General features: G+C 36.1%; 3 protein-coding genes and 1 long non-coding RNA gene across 6 annotated transcripts; 3 read left to right on the forward strand and 1 right to left on the reverse strand.

Annotated features, from left to right (window-relative positions):
• Positions 1 to 4,199: 4,199 nt before the first annotated feature.
• LOC108984385 (protein FAR1-RELATED SEQUENCE 6-like) lies at positions 4,200 to 5,747 on the reverse strand. The gene is made up of 4 exons (XM_018956319.1): positions 5,203 to 5,747; positions 4,873 to 5,128; positions 4,380 to 4,448; positions 4,200 to 4,289 (listed from the first exon to the last, which is right to left on the reverse strand). Exons 1-4 carry the CDS (start codon positions 5,745 to 5,747, stop codon positions 4,200 to 4,202), a joined length of 960 nt encoding a protein of 319 aa, XP_018811864.1.
• A 5,315-nt stretch (positions 5,748 to 11,062) lies between these two features.
• Positions 11,063 to 14,600, forward strand: LOC108984389. Its single transcript, XR_001995003.2, has 4 exons — positions 11,063 to 11,479; positions 12,573 to 12,727; positions 13,613 to 13,720; positions 14,381 to 14,600. It is a non-coding gene; the product is annotated as an uncharacterized LOC108984389 (long non-coding RNA).
• Positions 14,601 to 17,221: 2,621 nt separating this feature from the next.
• On the forward strand, positions 17,222 to 22,589 carry LOC108984391. 2 transcript variants are annotated; one of them, XR_001995005.2, is made up of 4 exons: positions 17,222 to 18,074; positions 21,224 to 21,757; positions 21,875 to 22,088; positions 22,173 to 22,589. XR_001995005.2 is itself a non-coding variant. In XM_018956326.2 (3 exons), exons 1-3 carry the CDS (start codon positions 17,334 to 17,336, stop codon positions 21,983 to 21,985), a joined length of 1,386 nt encoding a protein of 461 aa, XP_018811871.1. In that variant the 5' UTR covers positions 17,222 to 17,333; the 3' UTR covers positions 21,986 to 22,589. The 2 variants fall into 2 exon arrangements, 1 of the variants encoding a protein (XP_018811871.1); XM_018956326.2 differs by having other exon boundaries at positions 21,875 to 22,589.
• Positions 22,590 to 22,821: 232 nt separating this feature from the next.
• On the forward strand, positions 22,822 to 25,447 carry LOC108984390. 2 transcript variants are annotated; one of them, XM_018956324.2, is made up of 3 exons: positions 22,822 to 24,226; positions 24,347 to 24,877; positions 24,977 to 25,447. In XM_018956324.2, the coding sequence occupies exons 1-3, from the start codon at positions 23,444 to 23,446 to the stop codon at positions 25,085 to 25,087; spliced, it is 1,425 nt and encodes a 474-aa protein (XP_018811869.1). In that variant the 5' UTR covers positions 22,822 to 23,443; the 3' UTR covers positions 25,088 to 25,447. The 2 variants fall into 2 exon arrangements, with proteins under 2 accessions (XP_018811869.1, XP_018811870.1); XM_018956325.2 differs by having other exon boundaries at positions 24,983 to 25,447.
• The last annotated feature ends 1,299 nt before the right edge of the window (positions 25,448 to 26,746 follow it).

Here is a 26,746-nt window from a genome sequence, read left to right on the forward strand (position 1 = left end):
GAGGAGAATGATTCTTTGATTAGGCCGCCTACTTTAGAGGAAGTGTTTGAGGCAGTATCATCCATCCCAAATCAAAGCACTCCGGGTCCTGATGGGTTTGGAGCGGGTTTTTATAAAAATTGTTGGGAAGTGGTTAAGGTTGATGTTTGGAAGGCAGTAGTGGAATTCTTTATGACCAAGGATCTTCCAAGATTCTTCACGGCCTCATATTTGGTCCTTATACCAAAGATGGAGTCACCCACAGGTTTTGATAAGTTTCGTCCTATTAGTCTTTGTTCTGTTTTTTATAAAATTTGCTCTAAGATTATTGTTTCTCGTCTATCTGGTATTTTACCTCGCTTGATTTCTTTGGAGCAAGGAGTCTTTATTCCTGTAAGGAGTATTTTTGAGAACATTAGTCTCACTCAGGAGTTGGTGCAGTCTATAAATAAAAAAATTCATGGGGGGAATATCTTGTTAAAAGTTGATATGGCGAAAGCTTATGATCGGGTGGATTGGGGGTTCTTGATAATGGTTTTGCAAAGGTTTGGTTTCTCTTCTCAATTTTGTGAGTTGATTTATTCATGTATTTCTAGCCCTTGGTATTCAGTCATGATGAATGGAACGGTTAAGGGTTTTTTCCCGGGTGGTCGTGGGCTCCGTCAAGGTGATCCTCTATCTCCTTATTTGTTTATTATCCAACAAGAGGTCCTTTCCCGTTTGATTCATAGGAGTGTGCAAGAGAATCAGTTTGGTTTATTCTCTCAGGCCCGAGGTACTCCTATTATATCTCATTTGATGTATGCTGATGATGTTATGGTTTTTTCTAATGGTAGTCAAAGATTGGTGCAGGTTCTTCAAAAAATTTTGATTCAATATGAGAGGTGGTCAGGACAAAATATTAATGTTCAGAAATCTGCTTTGTATTGTTCTAATAAAATTCCAAACCGGCGTAAGCAATGGATTTTAAGGCAGACGGGCTTTATGGAAGGAACCTTTCCTTTCAAATATCTAGGTGTGCCAATAATTCGAGGGCGTTTGAAACAGGCTCATTTAGAGGAAATGGTGAATAAAGTGAGGCAAAAGATTAGTGGATGGAAGATGAGGCTTCTTTCTTCGGGAGGAAAACTTGTTCTTTTGAGGCATGTCTTATCTAGTATGAATATCCATCTACTTGATGTTTTACAGGTACCTCAAGTTGTTATTGCCAAGATCCATAGATTGATGAGTTCTTTCTTTTGGGGAGAAGCTGATGGAAGGAACAAAAAGAAATGGTTGGCTTGGAATAAGATGTGTAAGCCGGTGGAAGAAGGAGGGATTGGGTCACGAAGCCTTGAGGATGTTCAGAAAGCCTTGCATATGCGCTTCGCTTGGAATCTCATTCAAGGAAATTCTTTATGGGCAAATTTTTTCAAAACCAAATATGTTGGAACCCGGCCATGGTATCTTATAGAAAATAATAAATGATCTCGATTTTGGAGAATGGTTGCGAATTGTATTCCGTTGTTGTTAAATAATTCCAAATGGAAAATTAGAGAGGGTGATCTTTTTTTCTGGTATGACAAATGGAGGGATAATGGTCCATTGATAAATGATATGAATATTATGGGTTCTCCTTTTTTGAAAGTTAAAGATTGTAGGTTGTCGGATAGTTGGGATGTGGAGTTATTGGAGGAGTTAGTAGGGCATGATAAGGTGGAGGAGATAATAACGGATTTAGCTGGATTAAAGAATGGAAAGGATGTTCTAGTTTGGACTCCTACGGATACAGGTATTTTCTCTACAAAATCTGCATGGAACTGTGTTCGTATTAGAGGTAATTCTATGGTTTGGCATGCATGGATTTGGCATAAGAATCTTCCTTTAAAAATGTCGATCCATTTTTGGAGGACTTGGTTTATGGCCTTGAGTGTGGATGACAGATTACGCCGTATTGGTATTCCTTTGGTATCTAAATGTAATTGCTGTAATCATGGTCATATTGAGGATATTAATCATGTGTTTTTTGAGGGAGAATTTCCATTCAGAGTGTGGTCTTTTTTTGGAAATCTTATTGGTATACCTTTTGGTAGAACTTGGAAACAGAATGTTGAGATTTGGTTTAGGAGGGCTAGCTCATCCTCACAGGTGGGCTTTATTGTTGGCATTATTCCCATTATTATTACTTGGCGCCTATGGAGAAGAAGGTGTCTTGCTCGAATGGAAGGTATTGTGGAATCGCATAATTCTGTTGTTCATTCTATATGTGTGTGGTTAGGGTCCATCTCACAGGCGGCTAAGCAAAATAATAATCTGTCTCGTCGAGATAGTATGATTCTGGATGCTTTGCGGATAGTTCCGGTGGTTCCGAAAGTTCAAAGTTGTAAAGTGGTGAGGTGGGATAAACCGTCGCTAGGGTGGTTTAAATTGAATACGGATGGTAGTAGTATGGGTAACCCGGGCTCTTGTGGTATTGGTGGGGTTATTCGGGATGCGTCTGGTGGTATGGTTCAGGCTTATGCTTCTTATATTGGGTTTGGTTCTAATAATAAGGCGGAGCTTATGGCTCTCCTTTATGGGTTGAGAAGATGCAAAACGTTGAATATCTCAAATGTGATAGTTGAAATGGATTCTATGGTAGTTATTTCTTGGTGGAGTAAAGGGAGATGTGGAGTTTGGTATCTTGAGGATTTTTGGGAGGAAATTGTTGAGTTAGCTTGCACGGTTCATTGTCGGTTTCAGCATGTTTATCGTGAAGGTAATAGGGTGGCAGATTGGTTAGCAAAGGCAGGGGCCTTAGGATCTGAGTGGGATTTTTCGAGTAGTTATAATTTGCCTCGGGTTCTTAGAGGCTTGATCCGTTTGGATTCTTTGGGTTTTCCTTCTTTGAGATGTTAGTTTGTACAAGTTGGGGTTATTTTGTAAGCCTTGGTTTTTGGGTTATGGTGGGTTTTGTTTTAATAGTGGTCTTTTACTTTTGTTCTAGTTTGTTCTTGTTTTTGGGTCTGTTTTCCTTGGTCCTTTCTTGTAACCACGGTATTCCTCCGCCATAAGTGAGGGCTTTTTTAATAAAATTTGGGAGGGGTCACTATTGGACATGTGACTTCCTGCTCTTCTTTAAAAAAAAAAAAAAAAACTGCACTTCCGCTTTTGAGAATACAAAAAACATTTCATCATCTTGAAACTTTGGATCACGATGTGGTATGTTAATGTTCGGCAGCAGCTAAGGATTTGATCCCACCACATCAGCAAAACGCCTACGTGAGGCTTCCGTTAAATCCTTCCCCTTCGTATTAGTCACCTGCTGCTCTGTTGAACAAATCTGAACTTCCCTTCTCTCCCAAAACCATCAGGCGGAGGCACAGGGCCGGCGCTCAGCGCCATGCATGAAAGCCTTAGGATGCCTCAAAGTTGAGAGAAAAATTTCGCCTTAGCCACGTCACCCCTATCTCTTGATTTGTTTTCATTTCTTTTATCTGTTTGATGAAGAATCTGATCTGACTATAAGAGAAGGATCACCGTAACAACTTTAGTCTCACTAGTGTCTCTCGATGGCTAGATGCACTCTGATACTACTATTTGTATTACTGTTAAGGTTTGTGTTACAAACATATTGTTAATTGTAGTGTTTTGGGATCTGCTTTAGGATGACACATATATTGTTAATTAGGGCTAAAAGCACTACCATGAGCATACAAATAACCGAATTTTCTCCTAAACTTACAAAGTAGAATGATGTTGAGACAAAGTACATCAAAATACATCACAACACCCAATATACATCAAAATACATCACAGTTTTTCAAAATCCATTAAAAATACAAAACAATACCCAAACTACATCAAAATACATCACAGTCTTTCAAAATCCATAAAAATACAAAACAATACCTAAACTACATCAAAATACATCACAATCTTCCAAAACCCATAAAAATACATCACAATCTTCCAAAATCCATAAAAATACAAAACAATACCCAAACTACATCAAAATACATCACATGCTTCCAAAATCCATAAAAATACAAAACAATACCCAAACAACATCAAAATACATCACAGTTTTCCAATCACAATCTTCCAAAATCTATAAAAATACAAAACAATACCCAAACTACATCAAAATACATCACAGTCTTCCAAAATCCATAAAAATACAAAACAATACCCAAACTATATCAAAATACATTACAAGCTTCCAAAATCCATAAAAATGCATCACAATCTTCCTGGAGCACCTACTCATTGCCCGATGGCGTTAGTTGTGTGACAGTACTGCATTGTGTTAGAACCACAAAATCATCATTGACTGCACTGGATATATGCTCCTAATTTCAAGTAAAAACAATCGCCATTAGAAAGTGGTTATGAATGCAGTGGGAAGCAATATAGAATTAATACACATAAAAATTTATTACCTGAACACTTTCTGGAGCTTCTGACACCTCAAAATCTTCGTTCGTATCATCAAATATTTTTCTGCGTGTCTAAATAAATTTCAAATACAAAAATATACATCCATTAGAAAGAAATATGCATGTATTGGGAAGCAATGCACGTAATAAATACTTGTAAAAAATTTATTACCTATTTCTTCTTTCGCTTGGTCGCAGCTTTCTCAACAGGCGGAACCTTCCTTTTTATTGGCTGCCTCCCTTTCCCTCTGACAATGTGTGAGCTTAATATTTTCTTAACATTATCCGTGACCACATTCTCTATTATCTTGGTTGAACCGGACTCAAGTGTTAATCCTTTAGATTGATTCTTAAACTCATCCAAGTGGTGCATGAATGCAGTAACATGGGCATCACTTGACAATACACGGGTATCTAATTTCACACATCATTTCACCACAAACTCATACCTCTGTGAGTTCGCATTTTACTGCAAGTCATTGTAGCTACTTTTTACCACTATGTATCTCCTCTTTAAGTCCTTCCTCCATCGTTCCAAGAAGTACTTCTCTGGTAGCGCATGAATCTTATTCATCTGACAAATGTTCAATGCATGCCTATAGACAATCCCTCTCATCTCAAACAATGCACATGTGCATTTCACATCATTCTCCTCATCGTTAAAGTAAACTGTGTACTTTATGCTCTTGACATGGTCATCATCTGTCGTTATTTCATCCAAAACATCGTAGGTGGAAATGCAACCCTCCTTACTGATAAGTATGCAGTTACATAAAATATTCCCCAGACCTCTCTTTGGACCTCTTTAAGTTTTGCATTCGTATACCTCGTTTGAAATTGCTTTTCAATGCGGAACGCGGATGAACATGACATGGTTTGGTTGGAGGAATTGAAATTAGTTGTTGTCTCGACCTCCACCTTCTTCCCAAGTGTATTGTCAAATTGATCGACGAATTCTTTCAATGTCATACCAGAATACACAAACCCATCGAAGAAAACATTCATGCTTTCAAAATGTTGTGTTGTGCTTATGCCAGCCCAAAAAAATCGCTTAAGGTAAACTGGTACCCAGAATGACCTCTCATTGTACAACCCTTGCAGCCATGCATTTTCACCTAGCTCATACTTCTGAATAAGTTGCCCCCACTTCTCCTCAAACTCATCACATGTCTGTGAATCATATAGGGCACTCTGAATGGCAGTCTTTAACCCTGCGTTGAAGGCAGCATGAGATCCCAATTTCTCTGGCAGTTTTCTCATTATATGCCATAGACAATATCTATGGTGAGAATCTGGGAATACCAACCCAATAGCAGCCTTTATTGCTCGGTCTTGGTCTGTTACGATTGCTTTTGGAGCCCGACCATCCATGCACTCCAACCATGCTTGAAACAACCACACAAAAGTTCTTGTGCCCTCGCTTGAAATCAAACCAGCCCCTAGGAGTGTAATCGGTCCGGTTTTGGACAAAATCTAGGATCGAACCGGTATGTACCGGTTTTGCATTTTCAAAACCGATTACGCCCCAGTTACTCTCCTAAACCGGTACCTTTGGTTTTACCAGTTTCGATCCGGTCCAATTTTTCAATTTTTTTAAAATGTAAAAAACATATAATAAAGTGTTACTTCTTATGATAAAATGTTATTAAATAATTTAATATATATATTATGTTTAAAGCAAATGATCAATTAAATTTTCATCTTTAAGATTAAACTTTTATTTTATAAATTATAATAACATTATTTTATCTATAATTATATTAATAACATATGATTAAACAAATTACAAATGTTCATATTTAAGATTAACATTTTATGTTATAATTTATAAATTATAATATGAAATTATTTCATATATGATATATAATTATATATTATATATAAAAATATTTTGTATAATATATATATTTTCCAACTGGTTTGGTTCGGTCCGGTCTGGAAAACTACAAAATCGAAACCGGATTCGGATCCGGCTGGTTCTCATAATATAGGAACTGGTTTCGGACCAGACCGGTTCAAAACCGGACCAATCGGTCCGGTTAGGTCTGGTCTGAACCGATTTTCCAGTTTAAATTTACACCTCTACTAACCCCTAACAGCATAGATTGCCCATGATGATTTACACCAACAAATGGAGCAAACGGCATACCGTATCTATTTGTTAGGTATGTTGTATCGAAGGTGATAACATCTCCCAAATACTCATATGCTGCTCTACTACATGCGTAAGCCAAAACACATTTCTCAGTCTCAGCTCCACATCCACATCAATCACATAAACAAAATCATCATTTTGCAACCTTATCCTCTTGAAGTACTCAGTGAGTGCTTCGCCACCACCTTTACCCAACCTTAATTGTCGGGCTTTTTTAATAAAATTTCGATAGTCTTTTTCTTGAAACTGCAGATTTTTGAACCGCTCGCATTAACAACAAGTGTCCTGAAATTCTTTTTCATTCGAATACTTGCTCTGTCGTTCAAATCAAGCAACCTCTAACTGTATTCGTCTAAATACTTGTACGATCTAAATAATCTAGACTTTTATGGCTTGACAGTACTATGATTATAGGCAATCTCAACTGTTGTCACCACCCAAGTACCTCCACCAAGTGAGCATTTATCTTTGTCTTACAATCCGTTTTAATAGTTGGATGTGGCCTCGAGATTTTACTATGGCTAGGATGGTACTTGCCACCACGCACACACACAATTGTCAAATACTTCACCCTTCCATTGGCCTTTCTCTTCGTCCTTTATGTTATAATACCAAAACCTTGTTGCTTGGCATATCGCATGTAATAGGCCATAAACTCATGATTAGTGGCAAACTTCATACCAGGTTGGGGCTCCTCCTCAACTCGGTCATGATCAGAATTTTCTTCATTTATCTCCTTGGCTTCCGTCTCTACTTCTAATGAAGTGCCTCTAACATTATTTTCACTTTCAGATATAAATGGCGCAGTCTCCGCAATCTCCAGATTACTTACGGTCTTTTTAAAGCTTGTCAAGTCCTCTCCGGTACTTGACGGAGTGCATGTCATTTGTTGAAGACGGCCTGAACCCTCTGCATTAGTCGACATGAACGTTGTTGGAAAAGTGGCATTGGTGAGTGCTGCAGTCAGGCACGATGTTAGAATGGGTAACAACGTACGCATCCAAAAAAATAAAAGATTAGAAATGAATCTACCTGGTTCGTTTGTTGAACACGACCCGACTCCTCCGCATTAGTCGATAGAGGGTAGATGAACATTGTTGGAAACGGTGGCATTGGTGGGGCCTGTAATCCAACTTGGTGTTAGAACGGGTAACAATAAAGTTAAGGAAAAAAATTGAAAGGTTAGAAATGAATCTACCTAGATCATTTCTTGATGACGAGCCGATTCCTCCGCATTAGTCAACGGAGGGTAGATAAACGTTGTTGGAAAATGTGGCATTGTTATGTGCTGGAATCAGCGGTGTTAGAACAGGTAACAACGCACACATCCAAAAAAAAAAAAAAAAAGATTAGGAAGGAATCAACTTGGTTTATTTGTTGAACATGGCCCGACTCTTCCGCATTAGTTGACGGAGGGTAGATGAACGTTGTTGGAAACGGTGGCATTGGTGGGGCCTGTAATCCGATTCAGTGTTAGAATGGGTAACAATGCACTAAAAGAAAAAAATTTGAAAGGTTAGAAAGGAATCTACCTAGATCGTTTATTGAAGACGACCCAACTCCTCTGCATTAGTTGACGGATGGTAGATGAACGTTGTTGAAAAATGTGGAGGCTACAATCAGGCACGGTGTTAGAACATGTAACAATGCATTCCAAAAATAAAAGGTTAGAAATGAATCTACTTGGTTCGTTTGTTGAACATGGCCAGAGTCCTTCGCATTAGTCAATGGAGAGTATATGAACGTTGTTGAAAAATGTGGCATTGGTGAGGGCTATACTCTGCCACGATGTTAGAACGAGTAATAATGAACTTAAGGAAAAAAATTGAAAGTTTAAATGGAATGTACCTGGCTACTCCATGCGTATGTATATAAATTTGGATATGCATTTGGATGAATCATAAATGACGGGTAGTAAGTATTTTTTAGACAGAGAGAGACTTACAATACACAAATAAAAATACATTAACTAGTTGGAATCAAGGCACTTTCTTTTTATGAACGACCAATGTATCATACCTGAGTCGGTAGAACTAGTGTAGAAGGCCTGGGTGGCCTTCTATCTTCCTCTTTGTCATCACGTTATTTCAATTGAGTTTTTAGATTGACATTACAAGAAAAAAACCATTAGTCAATTATCAAAATATTAAATCGAAATTGCAAGAAAAAAACCATTAGTCCATGATCCATTTTTCTATCTTATTTGAAGTTTCATGTGATGACTGCATTCATATACTCTATTATTTGAAGTTTCTATTTTATTTGAGCAAATCATATACTTTGTTAAAATATATAGTTGTGTGACTGCATTCATTTAAATGTTGACCTCATTTATTTAAAATGTCCTCAATTAGGTGCATGTGATACAAGGATAAAATCATAAAATTATCGATTCTGAGATTTCTTTGGGCAGATCTAAACCCTCATCTTTTTTGTCTTCTCCCGTGTTTTTTTTTTTCTTTGGGGGAACAATATGTTTTTTGTAGGCAAAGATACAACACTTTTAAATACAACATTTTATTCAACAGTTCAAAAATGTTGTTTGGTGCAACCCCATGGATCAGATTCCCTAAGATATAAGACTAAGAAACATCTTAGCAAATCCAACCAAATAGTATATTAAAGAACACATGGGAATCAGGTCAACCAAAGAGGATTAAACAGTAAAATGGATGACCTTGTAGGAACAACACAATGTAGACAACAGAAGGCAGACGACAAACGACATCGTAGAAGGCAGACGACATGCAGACGACGGCAGAAGAGCGGTAGGAACCGAGCAGGAGGGGCGAGGTTACAGGAACTGAGCGGGAGGGGCGAGGTTGGAGGGAGAGAGAAATTCGAATGCACTGTTTTGGAGGAAAATTGAATATGGGTTTTGAGTAAAATGTCTGCGTTTTACTGTAGCAAATTAAAAAAGAAAGCTACATAGGCAGTGTGTGGTGTTAGTTACTGTAACAGCTTAAGTATAGAAGAACTCTTTATATATTGGAAGTATATATAAACTATTTTTTTCCATACGAAGACTTAAGGGATGTTTGGAGAATGAGATAAGATAGAATTTTGAGAATAGTAGTAAGAAGGTTTGTGAATAGTAGTGATATAGTTTAAGTTAAATATTTATTAGATTTTGAAAAAGGAGAGAGAAAAAGTTTAATAAAAAATATAATAAAATTAAAATATTGTTAGAATATAATTTTTTAATATAATTTTTTTTTGTGATTTGAAAAAGTTGAATTTTTTTTTTATTTGAAAGTTTGAAAAAGTGTTAATAATTAATTTGAAAAATTGTAATGATTAGCTTGAAAATGTTTCTATTTAAATGATATTTGAGAATGAAATGAGATGAAATGAAATAAAATAATATGAGATGGGATGGATGAAAAACTTTTTCAAACATATCCTAGATGCGGCTAGAAGGAAACTTTCATATTTTTAAAAGATTTCAAGAAGTTTTCAAATTTTTTGGGGTCAATATTATTTTAATTTTTTTAGAAATCATTATTTGAGTTTGTGTAATATTTATCTGGGTTACGTTTGGTTATCAAACTCACCTCAACTCATTTCAACTTATCATTATAATTTTTTCAAATTTCAACATAAAATATAATAAACAATTCAACTTTTTCAAATTCTAAAATAATAATAATATTAAAAAATAATATTTTAACAATATTTTATTATCTCAATTCAATTCAACTCAGTTTAACATCCAAACACAGCCTTAATTTTTAGTCTCAAACTTTTTGTTTTTATTTGAATTTGAGTAATTTTACATTAGATTGTTGTAAATTGTAATACAAGTTATGTAATGAAGCATGATCATTGTTATATGAATAATTCTATTTATCATATCCATACTATATATTACACTTATTTTTATTTATTTCTTATTTATTTCTCTTATTAAATACGTGGTATATAGATGATAAGTAGAAGAATTTAATTATTTTTAAAAAAATAAAACTAAAAAAAAATAAAAAAAAAGTTTGGCGTATCATGTGTTGGAATGATTGGTAGCAAAACTTTATATTTCACATTTATGATTAGAGTTTTGTTACTCATCATCTCCATACACCATGTACTAAATTTATTTTTTATTTTGTTTTATTCTTCTTAAACTAATTAAAATTTTCTATTCATCATCCATATATCACACATTTAGTAACAGAAAAAAAAATGTGATGTATAATGTGTAAAGATGATGAATATAATTTTTCTTAAGATGATGTTAACAGGCCGCCCAGCACTTATCGTTTGGTGTATCACTAGTACAAATGTGTAGTTTATTTTTATTATTATTATTTTTAAATATTTTTTAAATATTTTTAATCATTAAAAAAAGAGTAATACTAGAAATCAGCTTATGGTAGCTCATTATCCGTTGCACACCGCTTTAATTTATTTTTATTTTTTTTAAGCAAAACGCACGTTTTGCATCGCGGGTTTTACATTTCTGAAGAAGAGCAATGAAGCCATTCGAATTTTGATTCATATCCCGCGCCCACCCTCCCTCCCATTCTTGCGTCCCCCTCCCTCCCTCTCGCGCCCAGCACCTGCGTCGCCCTCCCTCCACCAGCACCACCGCACAACGCACCGCAATTTCGTCGCCCTCCCTCTCGTCGCCCAGCATCCGCAAGCCTTCCGCTGCACCGTTCAAATCCTTCCCCCTATTTTCTTCTCAGCTCATATTTTGGAAGACTTAAAGCAAAACGAAAGTGCTCCTCTCATTATTTTCTGGGTTTTCTTTAGAGTGAGAAATTGCTCCAAATTTGGTCTTCGTAGCGCCAGCTCTCTTCAACTTCTTTCTGGGTTCTTCCTTGCCTGAAATTTGGAGGTTGTGGAGTTGAGGCGCCCGAACAAGAAGCAGCAGCTTGAAAAGAGGAACCTTGCTTGCAGGCTTGCTTTTTTGGAGTCTCAATCGGCTTCTCTTGCTAAGGTTTCTGAGGTATTATCTGCAACTATTCTTTGGAAGCATTTGGTGGCCTAATGCTTTGTCTGTTTGGTTACTGGGAAAATGTTACATAGGGAGCTTCAGTTGTGATTATTATTATTTTTTTTTTTATATTAGGGATCCAGATATTCTAATCATATTATTTGATTTAGTTATGGTATTATCTTCGTTAGGATTAACGGCCAAGAGATAGATTATTTCTATTTCTTTTAGTGCAACTTATCTATGCCTCCTAGTTTATCTGGGTATAATGCTGTTTATCCTTCTTTAGACGAGTGGTTCATTTTTCATAATTTATCGACAACGAGTACAGAAATGTTATGTAAAGCTGTTCTTCTTCAGTTTTGTTGGAAACAATCATGGGCGTTCTTCCTCGATTTCAGACTACCTCTGCTTCAATTCATTTTCCTCCCAAAGTTTAGGCTTTAAATTGGTCAATTTCTTTCCTAACAGTGTGATTTCTAGTTGACTGACAAAGTGACATTGTTGCAAAAATTAAAGCTGAAGCATCTTTGCTTAAGGCACTTGTGAAGTGACTTGATGATGAACTTTGCTTTCTTGTGAGTACATTGCTATCACTTCGAGAATCACCATTTTAATTTTTCAATTAATTTTTTCCAAATATTGTAAAGAACTTCAATCTTTTTGGCCATTTCTCTTCACATATATTTTATGTATGCAAGTTATAAATGTGAATTCGACAACAAAGATAATAAATTTAATGCAACACAAAAGTTTTTATATGATTGATTTACATGAATTGTTAATTTTTTTTTTTTTTATTCTTTGCTGGGTGCACGTTTCTTTGTGAGCAATAAATTTTGAGTAGTAGCGATGATGTGGAGTGTAGTAAAACTTATGTGATTATTCTTTGTTAGTGGTGATTCCTCTGTTTTTATTAGAATACATCTCCAGCAATTTTATACATGGCCTAAATTATCTTATTTCTTTGGTTGAAGTGGTCAAGGGAAATTATGTGTTATCACTTTTTTAAATGGCAAATGCCTTTCTGTTTATATTCTTTTCCAAATTATTTAAAGTTTCCATTCTTTGGCTCGTTTAATATTAAGCATTTCCTTGCTTAAAGGTACTGTCAAGGCCTATTCTAGTCCTTCCAATTGCAACAGCTTTCTCTGATGAAGCAGAGTGTAGCAGTGGAACCTCAGATGATGTCAGTGATTCTCATACACATTCAGAACTAGGTTCGGAGCTGTCCACTGTACAGTCTAATATGGATACAAGGTATATGAGTAATCAAGATGCTTATAAGTTTGAACTTTAATTTTTTACAGAGGCCTTATATATTTTTGGAGAAACCTAAAATTGAATGTTGATCTTAGACATCAGCCAAATTTGGTTGATTTGTATTGCAAAATTCTAATGATGTTTCCTACAGAAATATTTTTGATATGGTAGCTTGAGTGACAACACACTTTATGCATTATTTTTTACTATGAAGTTGTCTTGCTCACATTGAGAATGGTTTATTCCATTGTCAAGTTGAAATCTCTTGCTCTTGGGAAATTAGGATTTCAATTTTGAATTCAGAAAATTTCAAATTGCGATCCAACTGTAATGTATAGGTTAGGTGTGATTGGAATCAAAGATTGAACCTAGAGCAGGCTGACCTGGTTTGGTTTTTAGATACTACCCTAGTTCCAAGCATTTGGTTCAACTTGGTGATACATTACTTGCTATAGGGTAAGACACATGATTCCATAGAAAGATCTGGAGCATTCTTTCTTTTTTCTTTTAAATAAGAAGTATCCAAACATTTCAAATATAGAAAGATTTGGTCGTGAGCATTGTTCTTGTTTTTTGTCAGATCTAGAAACCATACAAAGCTTGCTGATCATTTTGTTATGGGACCTAACAAGGCAATCTGTTTGGGTCATTTATATCTAAATAACCAATTGGTTTTCTTCACTGATCATGTTCAGTGGCATTGGGTATACCTAGTGTTGAATACTTTTGCATGGATTCCATTTTTTATTCATTTTTATTTGTTTACTTGTGAAATTGTGTTAGTGACTACTCGTTTTGGAAGTATTAGTGACCAGTCTGTACATGATGTATATGTACTCTTCATATTTATTTTTCCAAGTTGCTTACTTTTATAGCTTTCAGTGTGATACCCAGGACTTCTGATGATTCTCCTGAAAGCCTGGCTTCTGAAAACTGGTTGATACAACTGCATAACGAGCTGAAAAGTCAAGGGATTTGTTTGCCAGAAAGGTGATTGAATGATTATTATGTATTTACAATTATCAAGTGACGTGCATAATTTATATATATATATATCAAGCAGCTAAGATCCAATTAATATTGTAGATTTTTTTTTTCTCAAAATATGTTACTTTGTAGTTTGTAGCAATCTCCTGTTATGCTACTCTTATATTTATATATATATATATATATATATATATTAGTTTATTAGCCCAACAACTTTTTAACGTCTTGCATGTTAGTGTGGTTGTTCCTTTTTTGTATTTGCTTCTCTTGCATATTAACTTGTTTTGATACTAGTTTTTAGAGTGATGCACACCATATATAAGAGACCATGATGTAATCCATTCAAGAACTTCTTAACATGATCACCCTATGTGTCATTTTTGCTAGCTGATGCACACATGGAGTTTAGTAACGAGATATGTTAAAATTTTCAACATTCTTATGCGGAGGATATGTTTGATACAAAATAAGCTATATGAGTAACTCAGATTTTTTTAAGCATCTTCAAGCATGTTAAAGGTGTTTTTCTGGTTCCCTTATTCTAGTTTGATTTCATATACTGGGAATCTGATGAGGACCTTGTTCAAATGTGCCATGATGAATTCTTTTCGTATACAGGTTAATAATCCTTGCACAAAATGTAATATTTTATGATATTTTCAGGTGGTTTCAATATTTTGTACAGTGGATGAAAAGCCAGATTGGTGCTAAAAGTATGCACACTGAAGGAAACAAGAAAATGAGACTACTTAGATTAGAATCTTGGATTTTGGAATATTGGATTTTAGAATGAATATTATTAGACTATTTAGGTTGTAATAAGCTGCTTTGTAATATTGTATCCAATTGGAATGAATATTATGATTCAATATTTTACTAAATGACTTAATCCAAGGATGATTATTTAATGTCATTGTGAATGTGTCATAATTTTTTCTATTATTTAGATCAATCATGTTCTAATATTGAGAATTGCCGGTGTGGCTGTGTAAATGTCATACTAAGTTTCATATGTGAAAGTGGTATTTAGAGTCGCAGCTTGAATGGACAAAAGTAGGAAGCTACACGAATGTGGGGTTTAACAAAGGCAATATGTGTCACATGATACCAAAATATATCTTGAAGAGTGCATGCATGTGATACAACGGTACTACTACTGCCGTGGCTAGTAAATGCTAAAACTGAATGCACGGCAAATAATTGTCATGCTAAAACTGCATGCACAGCGCCTAATTATTAAGTTTTGGTCAATAAGATTTAATCGATCTTATAAATCTTGCATCTATAAATTTGCTTATAAAGTACTACTTAATAAGTATTTATTGGCTGGGGATACTGTGCATGCATGGCTGGTTCAGGTCTTGTTTATGTTTTCAGTACCCGACTTATCATTACAAATGAAAATTTAATGAACATATGGATATCCCTTTTGTACATCATAACGAAAACATAGGAGGAATACTATTACAGTTGATCCATTAAAAAATGGAGTACAATACAATATGCTATTTACATACAATTTATTCAAACCAAGCCAAAATTATTACAAATATGACAACCCAATGAAAACACAATAATTTACAGTTTTCCTTTTTCAGAGTTCTCTCTCATACTTTATCTTCCTTTTTACGAACTTCATGCTCGCACAGCAATACGTCATCTCACATCTTCCAAACTTTATTATCTCTTATACGAATGTTCTCCTCTAGCAAGTGAAATATATCCACCCAAATGAAAAATTCACAGCTCATCACTTCTCCCTACACACAATACATACATTTAATTAAAATGATAAAGCGCACCGTGCATTTTCATGTCAATATGCTAATTAACATGATAAATTGCTTTATCGTGTTATAGTTTGGGCACGCCAGGTAGTGTGCAACGTCTTTAGTTTGGCTTTCGAACCACATCAACAACTTGGTGTTTCAAATACAAAATTATCAAGTACAAACGATGATGATTGGGTTGATGCTACGTGTAAAACTAACTACAAGTTCAGATTTTTAAAGAGGCTGAGACACTTTTGGGGCACGAAATGAAACACTAAAAGAGTCCCCCCCCTCCCCGGATTAACGACGACATCAATGTGGTCGATCAACAAGAAGATCATAGTTTAAACTTTAAAAATAGAATGCACTTCCTAAACAGCCAACAAGATGCAATTAATGAAACGTATATCAATCCCATTTCTGTGTAAAAGTCTACATTGGGATAATGTCTAACATATACTACTCCTAAAAAATTCAATGAACCTGCTCAAGCACACCAAAAATCATATCAAACCATAAAACTCAATATAAAGTTGACTATGCTACCCTTGTCTGCAATATATTCCTTTGAAATTTAAACTTCACAAAGTTTTCACATGAACACATGAACCAATATTGAAAGTGGTGAGATATGCATCACCCAGAACTAAATTCCATTAATTTACAGAACCAAATCCAAAACCAAAACCCTAGTTAATTTACAACTAATATACCTAAACCCTAGAGATAAAAATAGAGGAGTAAACACAGGAAAAAAAGAAACGTATTACTAAACCCTAACATCGTAGAGAAACAAGGAGTAAGAAGGGATCGGTTTGAACAAGATTACCTCTCTCGCAGACTTTTGGACGCGATTTCATAGTGTCTGGACTCACACCGTCGTGAGACTGAGATAAAATGTTGCGAGATTGAGATGGGGCAGATCACATTGGGGGGCAAATCACAGTTTAAGCGAATAAAGGTAGGAGAAATCATAGAGATGTTGAGGGAGTGAGTGAATCAAAGAGAAGAATAAGAACTGCGTCTTGAAATCGAGAAGAACCGCATCTATAGAAATCGAGGGTTTTCGCTCCAGCGACACTCACAGAGGGGGAAGAAGAAGGGCTGGGTTTTGTGAGGGGACCGAGGGAGACCTTCACAGTGAAGAAGAAGAAAGGCCACGAAGTGAGGGAGATTGAGGGTTTCGACGTGAAGAAGAAGAAGAAAATTCATGGAGTTGTTGAAGAGGATTTCGAATTTGAGAGGGAGGCTTTGGGATGAGGGGGCTGAGGTCAGAACCGGTTCGTTGTTAGTGAACCCGGTCTAACACGTAAGGAGTGCAACAACTGATGTGTGAACAGAGGCTACTCTCCGGATTTACTCTTAATTAATACTACTCTTATCAACGATTTATATCAATGATTTCTATGGCTGTTGGACTTTTTTTATTTTTTATTATTATTATTATTTACTTAATAATTAAGTAAATATTTTTTAATAATATTGTAAATATTTTTATTATTTTAATAATATTTAAATATATAAAAAAATATAAAAAAAATAAAAATCTCAAAATTATTAACGGAGCGGTGGTTCTAGTGCCTTTAATTTTAGATTTAAAAAACCATATGAGTAACATGACACGTACACGTCAAAGACAAAGACAGCCGATTATGACATGCTCTGTACTACAGACACGTGCTCGATATTTTTGTCAAAAATAAAAAAAACCAGACAGTATCGAAATACGAGAGATCTTTACTCATCTTTGTTTCATTAATGTCCCAGAAAAAGAGAAGAAACAAATACAAGGCAAGAAACGCGGACCCTCTCTCTCTCTCTCCTTTGCTGTTGGATCGGAAATTATGCCCCTCGTTACACTGCTGAAAACCCTGAATCCCTCCCGTTTGAAAACCTTCCTCTTGATCATCTCCTTTCTCCTGATCCTCTACCTTCTCTTCCACCGCCACGCTCCTCTCTCGCATCTCCGAAGCGCGTCCCAGTCTCCACTCACGCGCCGCCACCTTCTCTTCGCTATCGCCTCCTCTTCTCGTTCCTGGCCTCGCCGCAAGTCCTACGTCCGACTCTGGTACTCCCCCAACTCCACGCGCGCACTCGCTTTCCTGGATCGCGTCGCCCCCGATGCGGCCAGTGACGACAGCGTCCCTCCGGTCGTCGTCTCCGGAGACACCTCCAAGTTCCCTTACACGTTCCGGGGGGGCCTCCGATCGGCGATACGCGTGGCGCGCTTGGTGAAGGAGGTCGTCGATCGCGACGAGAAGGACGTTCGGTGGTATGTGTTCGGAGACGACGACACGGTCTTCGTCGTGGACAATCTGGTCAAAACCCTGGCGAAGTACGACCACGAGCGGTGGTTTTACGTAGGTAGCAACTCGGAGAGCTACTATCAGAACGTGAAGAACTCCTTTGAGATGGCATTTGGTGGTGGAGGCTTCGCGATAAGCTATTCGCTCGCAAGAGTTTTGGCCAGGGTTCTCGATTCGTGCTTGGTGAGGTACGCGCACTTGTACGGAAGCGATTCTAGGATATTTTCGTGCTTGGCGGAACTCGGCGTCGGTTTAACCCATGAACGTGGGTTTCATCAGGTAATTACCATTTCTAATCTAGTAATTTCGAGTTAGTCTAGAGTTTAATTTTGGTAACATTATGTGTTAGATATACTAGATTGTCCAAATGTGATGATGTAATTTCGAGTTAATCTCGAGTTTAATCTTGGTAACATCATGTGTTGGATATGATAGATTGTCCTAATGTGATGATGCCAATTCACAACGATGATTTTTAAGTCAAAAACTAAGCTTTTTGTTTTTTAAGGCAAACAAAAATATCGCGGGGGAGATGTTGAATGTTCTGACTTAGCAGTCCGCTGGCTTTGGTATCAGGTAATATCTGCCACAACCTTCTAGGTATAATCCAAGTTGAAGAGCGACTGAGCCAGTTCCCTTTTAAGTGGAGATGTTGAACTCATAGGACGAGTTAATAGGCGTAGGAGTAGAAACTTCTTAAACTTATTAGTGAATAAGAGAGGAGAGAAACCTTAGTTGTGATTCTGCTTGTCGATGTGGCAGATCTAGAAATCGATCGATCTTCCCCCCTGGCTTCTTTAACAAGAGTATTTAATATATTTATCATTAATCATAAAGAAAAATGTAGGAAGGAACGTAAAAAGAAAAGTTATTTATAAAAAAGATCAAGGATATAAAAATAAGAAAAAGCTTGAAGGAGTCCCAAAGAAGAGTAGTGAAATTACCCAAATGTTCCTCTATCGTAACATTAAGATCTACCAATTCACTCAACAAATTGGTTAGTCGTCAATCGTGCAATTATATAATAAGAAAATATTAACATAAAATAAATCAATTACATAATACCAAGATTGGTAACCAAGGGAAATCCTTTAAAGGCCAAACCTAGAAAAGTCAATTTTATTATCTGAAAATCAAGTACAAGTAAGTCTCAATTACAAAATCTTTGTCAATTGAATCTCTTACTTGATACGACGAACGATCTGTTTATCTTTACCGTATTAGCAATCAAAACCTCTGACGATCTTCAAACATTGACTTTTCTCCTGGAACTCTAGTGGCTGAATCACGATCACGTTCTCTCAATCTTAGATCAACGATCATACTCTTTGAGAGAAATAAAATGAAAAATTCTCCAAGAAATTTTCTCATATGTATTGGAAAGAGCTCTAAAAAATTCTTCAGAACTGAATCTCTATAGATACTAACTAGTAGGATAGTTTAAATAGATTTCTAGAAGCATTTTCCAAGTTAAACTCTGCTGACGGATTCTGTTGACGGCATGCTGGCTCCTGATACTTATTTTCTCATTATTGACAGTTTCCCATTCGAACTCTTCTCTGGATAAGATCTTTCTCTTGGAACTCGACTTCTACACTTTTGATTTATCTAAAACACTTCCTAACAACTTCTAGATAAGATCAAAATAACTTTAGATGAACTCAAAGTGTTTTACATTCATTCAAATTACAAAACCTAACATAAGATGAATTCTATTATCTTAGTCACCTAGTTATATCCAAACTTGTTATTTTAGTCACTTAGTCCTAGCCAAACTCTTGCATCTACAAATAGAAAAAAGCTTACAAGTTTAATAAATTACTTTTTTACTGTTAAAAACTTTTAGAGCCAACGGAATTTGAAGTATTTATGAAAAAAATTAAATTTTCATAAGATTTGGGACTTCTAAGTTTTTCTTAGAAATAATAAGATTGTTATAATTTCTTGGATGCTTGAGGATTTTTAAAAAATCCTAAAATGGAAAAATAAATTACTTTATGAATTTTTAAAAGATATAAAAAAAATAACTTTTTTTTTTTTCCAAAACCTTTTGGGGGGGTTCGTGGCCCCCGTCAGTCCTCTGGATCTGCCATTGGATGTAATGTTATATGGATTGGACCAGATTGGGATGTTTATTTTGTTACATCACCATTTGTTACAAAAGCTTAAGCTGACGGAAAGATATGAGTTTATAATCATTTTAATTTATATTCTAGCACTTATCTCACGTGTGGGCTACATTTGCTTGAATACAGGGATCCAATGGGCCCAACAAGGGGACCATTTAAGTTGAATTATCATTTATTCCAAAAGCCCAAACAGTGGTTTAGCATTTTTGTTATAATTGGGTTTAAGGACATCTTTTTTAAACATTTTTGAGACAGCCAGAAAAAATAATAGTCTTTCCATGTGGATCATGAATAGAATTGTCCGTCATTTAGTCAAGGAGTATTTCACTTGAATGTGTTAGTTCTCTGTTTCAAGGCAGATTACAAGTGGAGCGTCAGAGCTTTTAAGTTTTTGGACCTTTATTGAATTCCTTTTCAAAAATGTTCTTGATGGTTCCTTTGTTGTGTTTAATGATGGTGGGAAATGATAGAATCTGCCTGATCTACTCTAGTTACGAGCTCTTTTGAATATGCATATGGTTGGGAAACATACACATTCCACTCAAACTACCATCTGTAATGTCTCCCTACCCCGAACTATGAGTTTTGGCAAAAACTGCCAAGTAATTGAAATGCACCTCATTGTCTTTTAAAAAGGAAAAATTAAGCCTTAAAAATCTAAAAAAAAAAAACTTATCAAATTTGAAAAGAAAAAAAAAAAAAAAGTGAAGAGAAACATAAAACGAAATTTTAAATTTTGCATAGATTCTCTTCATAAAAATTATAAAAAGATGAAAAATTAAAAAAGAAAAAAAAATCTAGAAAAAACTAAAATCCCAAAATTAAAAGACTTTTAAATAAAAATCCACCCAGGTGGTACTTGGGCTAGTCGACCCAGGCGGTGCCTAGGTCCACCCACCCACACACATTGTGTGTGTGTGTATTTTTTTCTTAAATTGCGTTTTTCTATATTATTATTTTCTTATTTAGTTTTTTATTTGATAGTTTATAAAAATTGGTTGGGTTTTGGGCATCAAACAATAAGTAATTTTTTTCCCGCAGAGAAATTTGCTTATCTGCCTGATTTTGTTCCCGGTGTCCAGTGCCAATAACAATAATTAAAAAAAGAACTTGCTTATCTGGCTGATATGGATTGGCTGAATAACTTGATTATGTGATAATCCTATTGTTTTTATCTGGGCAATTCTCATATTAGTTCGACAAAGAATTGAGCTGATCTCCTCATCAAGTATTGTAATTTTTTTGAGTCAAGTGACTGGTTTGTAAAAGCAGTTCATGATTTAGTTTTATCTTTATCAGGTTGATATGAGGGGGAATTTGTTCGGTTTGCTGTCTTCACATCCATTAGCACCTTTGGTATCCCTTCATCATTTGGATGCTGTGGACCCAATCTTCCCTAACATGAGCAGGACTCTAGCAATGGGACATCTTTTTGAAGCCGTGAATGTTGATCCTGGCAGGATATTGCAGCAAACGGTCTGCTATGACCCTTCAAATTCGTTGACTGTTTCAGTTGCATGGGGTTATACTGTCCAGGTGTTCGAGGGTAATGAATATCTCCCAGATCTCCTTTCACCGCAGAGAACTTTTATGCCATGGAAGAGGAGTGCCTCTATTGATGCAAGTCGTTACATGTTTAAGACAAGAGAATATTCGAAAGATCCATGTAAAAGACCTGTTATCTTCTTTCTGGAAAGTGTAATACCCGATAAAGGTGGTGTCTGGAGCTACTACACTGGGCACATGGTTGAAGAGTGTGACAAACCTAATGCAATAAAGAATTTGACACGTGTCACAGTGTTTTCTAAGACGCTTGAGCTTGATATGGAACAGGTATTGCTGAACTGGTTCGAATTTGCTTTTCAGTTCATAATTTCATGTGATGGTTTGTTCACATTTTAGTCCATTGGAGTTGGCTAGGCCTTACAAATTTTCTTTTCTTTGTTCCAGATGAAGGCTCCTTGTCGTCATTGCTGTGACATTTTGCCCTCTTTTAATGAATCTATGGTCATTAAACTTAGACAATGCGGAGTTGATGAACTAATTTCCATGCATGTCTAGCATTTTATGGGAAGAGAACTTTTTGAAGTACATGCACAGAGGTTAGAAAGTTCTGAAGCAGTTTCGGGTCTCGTTATTTAACTTTGGGCATGCGAACTGCGAGGTAATTTCTCATTGCTCAAGGCTTTGCTTAGAAAATTATCCGGAAGTAATATAATCTTTTTTTTTTTTTTTTTTGGTTGGGGAGGCGCTGGATATGGGAGATTGGTGCCTTCCCGATGCTGGATTTCAGATCTGATGCCGGGAAGGTGCAGCACCAGGGAAGCCAGTCCAATGCTGGAATGCCTGGTGGCCGGATCCAGCTGAGTATGGCAATGCCGGTGTTGAAAAATCTTTCGATCACCGGAAACCTGTCTGTCGATGATTTTTCCAGACATAAAGAAAGAACGTCATATGCCAAAGATGATGGATGACAAATAAGTGAAATGAAATGTAATGTGCAAGATCTGTCATCGATTGGTGTAATAGTGATTACTCCCAATCAGACTCCGCCCTACAGAAACATGTGATGATGTATCCTTTAAAAGTTTTCCTTTGTGAAAGATTAGTGTCCATTCATGCGAGTGTAGTATGTTAAGCAAGCATTCGGAAGAATTTTTCTCAAGTTTTTGCTTTCGATTTGCCCTGCATTTTATGAGTGTGCATGAAAATATGATTGAAAAAGGACCCTTTTAAATCTGTCAGAGATTTAAATAAAATAAGAGAAATGATATTTGTAATTATGAAGGACATAGGTGTTTTTTAATCTTTTCGAAAAAATTGAATAATTATAGAATTCTAGTGAAAAAAATTAATTTTTAATAATAAATTTTATTATTTTTTAAAATGATTCATAAAATAATTTGTATGTATCTTGATAGTTGTGCAAGCCACATGAAATACGCCTCCATTGATAAACATAAGCTCATAAGATTTGAGATTATTGAGCCCAAATCTGACAAAACAACCATGTTCCAACCATTTAGTTATATCAAGCTCGCCTTGATTTCCGCAACCTTGGAACTTTAGGAAACGCTTCCAAGTTCAATTTTTCATTTTGCAACACCAAACAGATGTTTTCTGTCACCCCTGTTCACTTTATTGATTCCTTGACCCAATATAGACTCTTTCAAAGCCAAGACGACATGTGGCCACCTATAAGTATCAATCTTTGCGACCAAACTCATCAAGTTGGATGACTTTTGACTTGATTCCAATTAACCTACTATTTGGACGGCTCTGATTGGGCAGAGCATGGACTCTTGCTCTTCAAGACCTACCACGTACATGTTCATATGGAGAAATAACTAACTTGAGATTTCAAAATTTGTGTCTTTGCTTTCGCCGTAGGCTGCGGTAATCAATCAATAAAAGTTTTATTTCTCAACCTTGTTTAGTTACTATTTAAAAGGCTTTTTTGCAGGTAGCAACCCAACACCACCAAAACCTTTTTTTATTTTCCTTTCTTCTCTCCCAAACATGCACTTGGTTCATTCACCATCCAAAAACCAATCCTCTCGGTTGATTAACATAATCGTTACCTCATGTTCTGTATGTCTACTCTATCTTCTTGTGTCAATATTCCTCGCAGGTTCTTCAAAGATCGTACCTACATATTCCCCATCTGGTGATATTTATGCACCGACCTCTCTTGAGCATATTGTGTTTGGAATTGCTTCTAGCAAGAAATCCTGGCCAAAGAGGAAAGAGTATGTTCGGCTTTGGTGGAAACCTCTTCAAATGAGAGGATGTGTGTTCATTGAAAGCCCTCAACCGGATGATGATGATAAAAATGTCAGCAGGAAGGATAGTGCTTCGCTTCCTCCTGTATGCATCTCCCAGGACACTTCAAAATTTCGCTACACCTGCAAGAATGGTCTGAGGTCAGCAATCCGTGTGGCGCGCGTTGTTTCCGAGACGGTGGCTCTGAATCATTCTGATGTGCGTTGGTATGTCTTTGGGGATGATGACACGGTTTTCTTCCCAGAGAATTTGGTAAAGACTCTTTCAAAGTATGATCATGGGCTCTGGTACTACATTGGGACTCAGTCAGAGAGTTTGCTGCAGAACAGGGCTTTTGGCTTTAGGATGGCTTTTGGTGGGGCAGGTTTTGCTATAAGTTACCCTCTAGCAAGAGTTTTGGCGAAGGTTTTCGATTCGTGTATAGAAAGATATCCACATCTCTATGGAAGTGATTCGAGAATCTACTCTTGCTTGGCAGAGCTTGGAGTAGGTTTGACACATGAACCCGGTTTCCATCAGGTATGAATTTGTAACCTCAAAAACAAAGTTCATAATTTGGAAAATCTTGTGACATTATCAGAAATATAATTTAACATGCCAGTCTTTCTGCATTTCTTTCTCTGGTTTGTGAAATTCAAGGTCGATATCAGAGGCGATATGTTTGGTCTGTTGGCTGCACATCCAGTAACACCCTTGGTATCCCTGCATCACCTGGATCACATGCGCCCAATCTTCCCAAACATGACAACCACTGAAGCTATAACACATTTATTTGAAGCAGCAAATGTTGATTCCCATAGGATCTTACAACAAACAATCTGTTATGATAAATGGTTTTCATGGACCATTTCTGTATCATGGGGTTATGCTGTTCAAATATTCCCAAACCATATGTTTTTGCCAGATGTTCTCCATGTGCAAGAGACATTCTGGAAGTGGAAAAATGGAAATGTTCCGGGAGGAGTCTATATGTTTAATACAAGAGAACTCCATCCCGACCCTTGTCGAAGACCTACCATTTTCTTTCTAGATACTATATCTTCCAATTGGGATGGAATCAACAGCATTTACAAGAAGTTGTTTGTAAATTGCTCAAATGACATGGGCTCTCCAAGGAAACTGCAGGAAATCAGAGTATTCTCACATAAGCTAGACCTTCTTGCTAAACGGGTATTTCTGACATACTGAATTTAATCAATTATGGGCACTTAGAATACCTTGAAATCATTGCTATTACTGGTTCCTGATCCCTATTCTCTTCTATTTTAGTTGCAGGCTCCAAGAAGGCATTGTTGTGATGTTTTGGGCTCTTCAACAAGTGAAGTGATGGAAGTTGGAATCAGAGAATGCGAAGAAGAGGAATTAATTCACATGCGTTAACATCACCTTGCAGATTAGTCCCATGATCTGTTCGAAAATCCTGATCATCACACACTGATCAGCGAGTTTCTCGTTCAATTCACAAGACCAGTAAAGCAAAAACCCCATATCATGATTATGCATGAGAGATCCAAGGAGAACTTTGCGAGCTGTGTCGGAAATATCCCATCTTTGGTTACTTTGACAAGATCCAACAACGACGCAACTCTTGCCTAATCTTACGTATACCTGGTTTTGTCAACATTATGTAGTGCTGTACCAAAACTTATAAATTACTTTACGTAAAATCCTAATTTATCATTAATGTAAAGAATACTACAGAAAGAAAGAATGTCCTTTCGCGTTCGAAAGGTTCTTTCACTAAGTTCAGTTTATAAGTTAGGAGTAAATAGTCAAACATATCCATTTAGGAGCATATGGTTCCCCATGTAACCCCAGGTTACTCTGAAAACAAGGCTATGCAATTACAAGCTAGATCTAAGGGAAGCTCTGAAATTTTCTATGAAAAGCAAAAAAATAACTACAGCTTGTTTTAGCATGAAGGATGGAAAGTGAGCTGTTGGAGCAACTATTTCAGATAAAACTGAGAAATCCTCCAAAACCGGCTCACGGAGGAGCTAGGCTTCTCCCTCTGCTTTCCTCGTCCTCCACCGTGTATTTTTTTGGGTTGTTTTTAGCTCGGAATTGCTCAATTTACTCCTTATACTAGCTTACAAATTGTATGCATGGTTCCCCTAGCTGACAATCCCTTTGGCTTTCATAAGAAATGCCACTCAACGACCGACACTTGAGACTCACTGCATGTAGCGTAGTCCATGCACGTGTGATACCAGAAGAATCAGTGGCCTCGAATTTTCAAGATTTTACTTATCCCTCCCTCATTGGGCATCATTTGGCGTCGAAGCCTGCCATTGCCCTGAGCTATAGCTTCTAGTCTATGCCATGGCAGGCTAAATCAGTTTTGCCATGGAGAGAAGTTCCCCTCAGGAAGAGAGAATAATTATAGCTAAGTGATCCATGCAACTTTAAATTATATCAACTAATATCGTTCTTCATTTTAATCAGGGCCGGCTCAATAGGTTATAGGGCCTAGGGCAAAAATTTGGAGTGAGGCCTTTTTAATTTTAGAAAGTAAAATTCAATAAATTTTATTTTAATTTTAATTTTTGCGTTGCATTTTTATTTAAAAATCATTCTTATTGTTTTGCAAAGCAAAATTATTAATGATGAAGATTTTATACTGCATTCTCAATTAATAACCGACTTAATCTTTATTAAAAAATGACAGGTTTAGATTAGAGAATTTTATCAAATTTAGTTTTACAAAATGTGTTTTAGATTCTTAAAATTAATTATAATCATTATTGTTAATATAGTTTTAATAAACAACCCACGCATTTGGAAAAAAGTGGGCCCTTGTCGCTTCAAAGAATTATACAAAAATGCTGAAAAGTAGATTTTACTATTTATAATTTTCATACCGTATAATGACAAAAGGCAAGTGCTCCCTTAGAATGAGATTATGTGAAATATTTATTATGTGAAGATAGGCCGATGAGTATTTATAGCAAAATTTTCATCATCATCAAGTAAACTCAAACATAATAGAATTCTAAAAAAGTAAATTCCAAAATTAACATATATATTTAGAAATATAAT

The sequence above is a fragment of the Juglans regia genome, chromosome 11, assembly GCF_001411555.2.
Source record: "Juglans regia cultivar Chandler chromosome 11, Walnut 2.0, whole genome shotgun sequence".
In the NCBI taxonomy this organism is placed as follows: domain Eukaryota; kingdom Viridiplantae; phylum Streptophyta; class Magnoliopsida; order Fagales; family Juglandaceae; genus Juglans; species Juglans regia.

Bases quoted from the DNA above. Each gene is read 5' to 3' on its own strand.
- LOC108984385 (XM_018956319.1), bottom strand. From the start codon at position 5,747: ATGGATGGTCGGGCTCCAAAAGCAATCGTAACAGACCAAGACCGAGCA. The intron at 4,449-4,872 runs GTAAAAAGTAGC...AAATTTATTTAG, and splicing joins TAAAGAGGAGATACATAGTG to ACACGCAGAAAAATATTTGA. The intron at 4,290-4,379 runs GTAATAAATTTT...ACTTGAAATTAG, and splicing joins AAGCTCCAGAAAGTGTTCAG to GAGCATATATCCAGTGCAGT.
- LOC108984391 (XM_018956326.2), top strand. From the start codon at position 17,334: ATGCCCCTCGTTACACTGCTGAAAACCCTGAATCCCTCCCGTTTGAAA. The intron at 18,075-21,223 runs GTAATTACCATT...TATCTTTATCAG, and splicing joins ATGAACGTGGGTTTCATCAG to GTTGATATGAGGGGGAATTT. The intron at 21,758-21,874 runs GTATTGCTGAAC...TCTTTGTTCCAG, and splicing joins TTGAGCTTGATATGGAACAG to ATGAAGGCTCCTTGTCGTCA.
- LOC108984390 (XM_018956324.2), top strand. From the start codon at position 23,444: ATGCACTTGGTTCATTCACCATCCAAAAACCAATCCTCTCGGTTGATT. The intron at 24,227-24,346 runs GTATGAATTTGT...GTGAAATTCAAG, and splicing joins ATGAACCCGGTTTCCATCAG to GTCGATATCAGAGGCGATAT. The intron at 24,878-24,976 runs GTATTTCTGACA...CTTCTATTTTAG, and splicing joins TAGACCTTCTTGCTAAACGG to TTGCAGGCTCCAAGAAGGCA.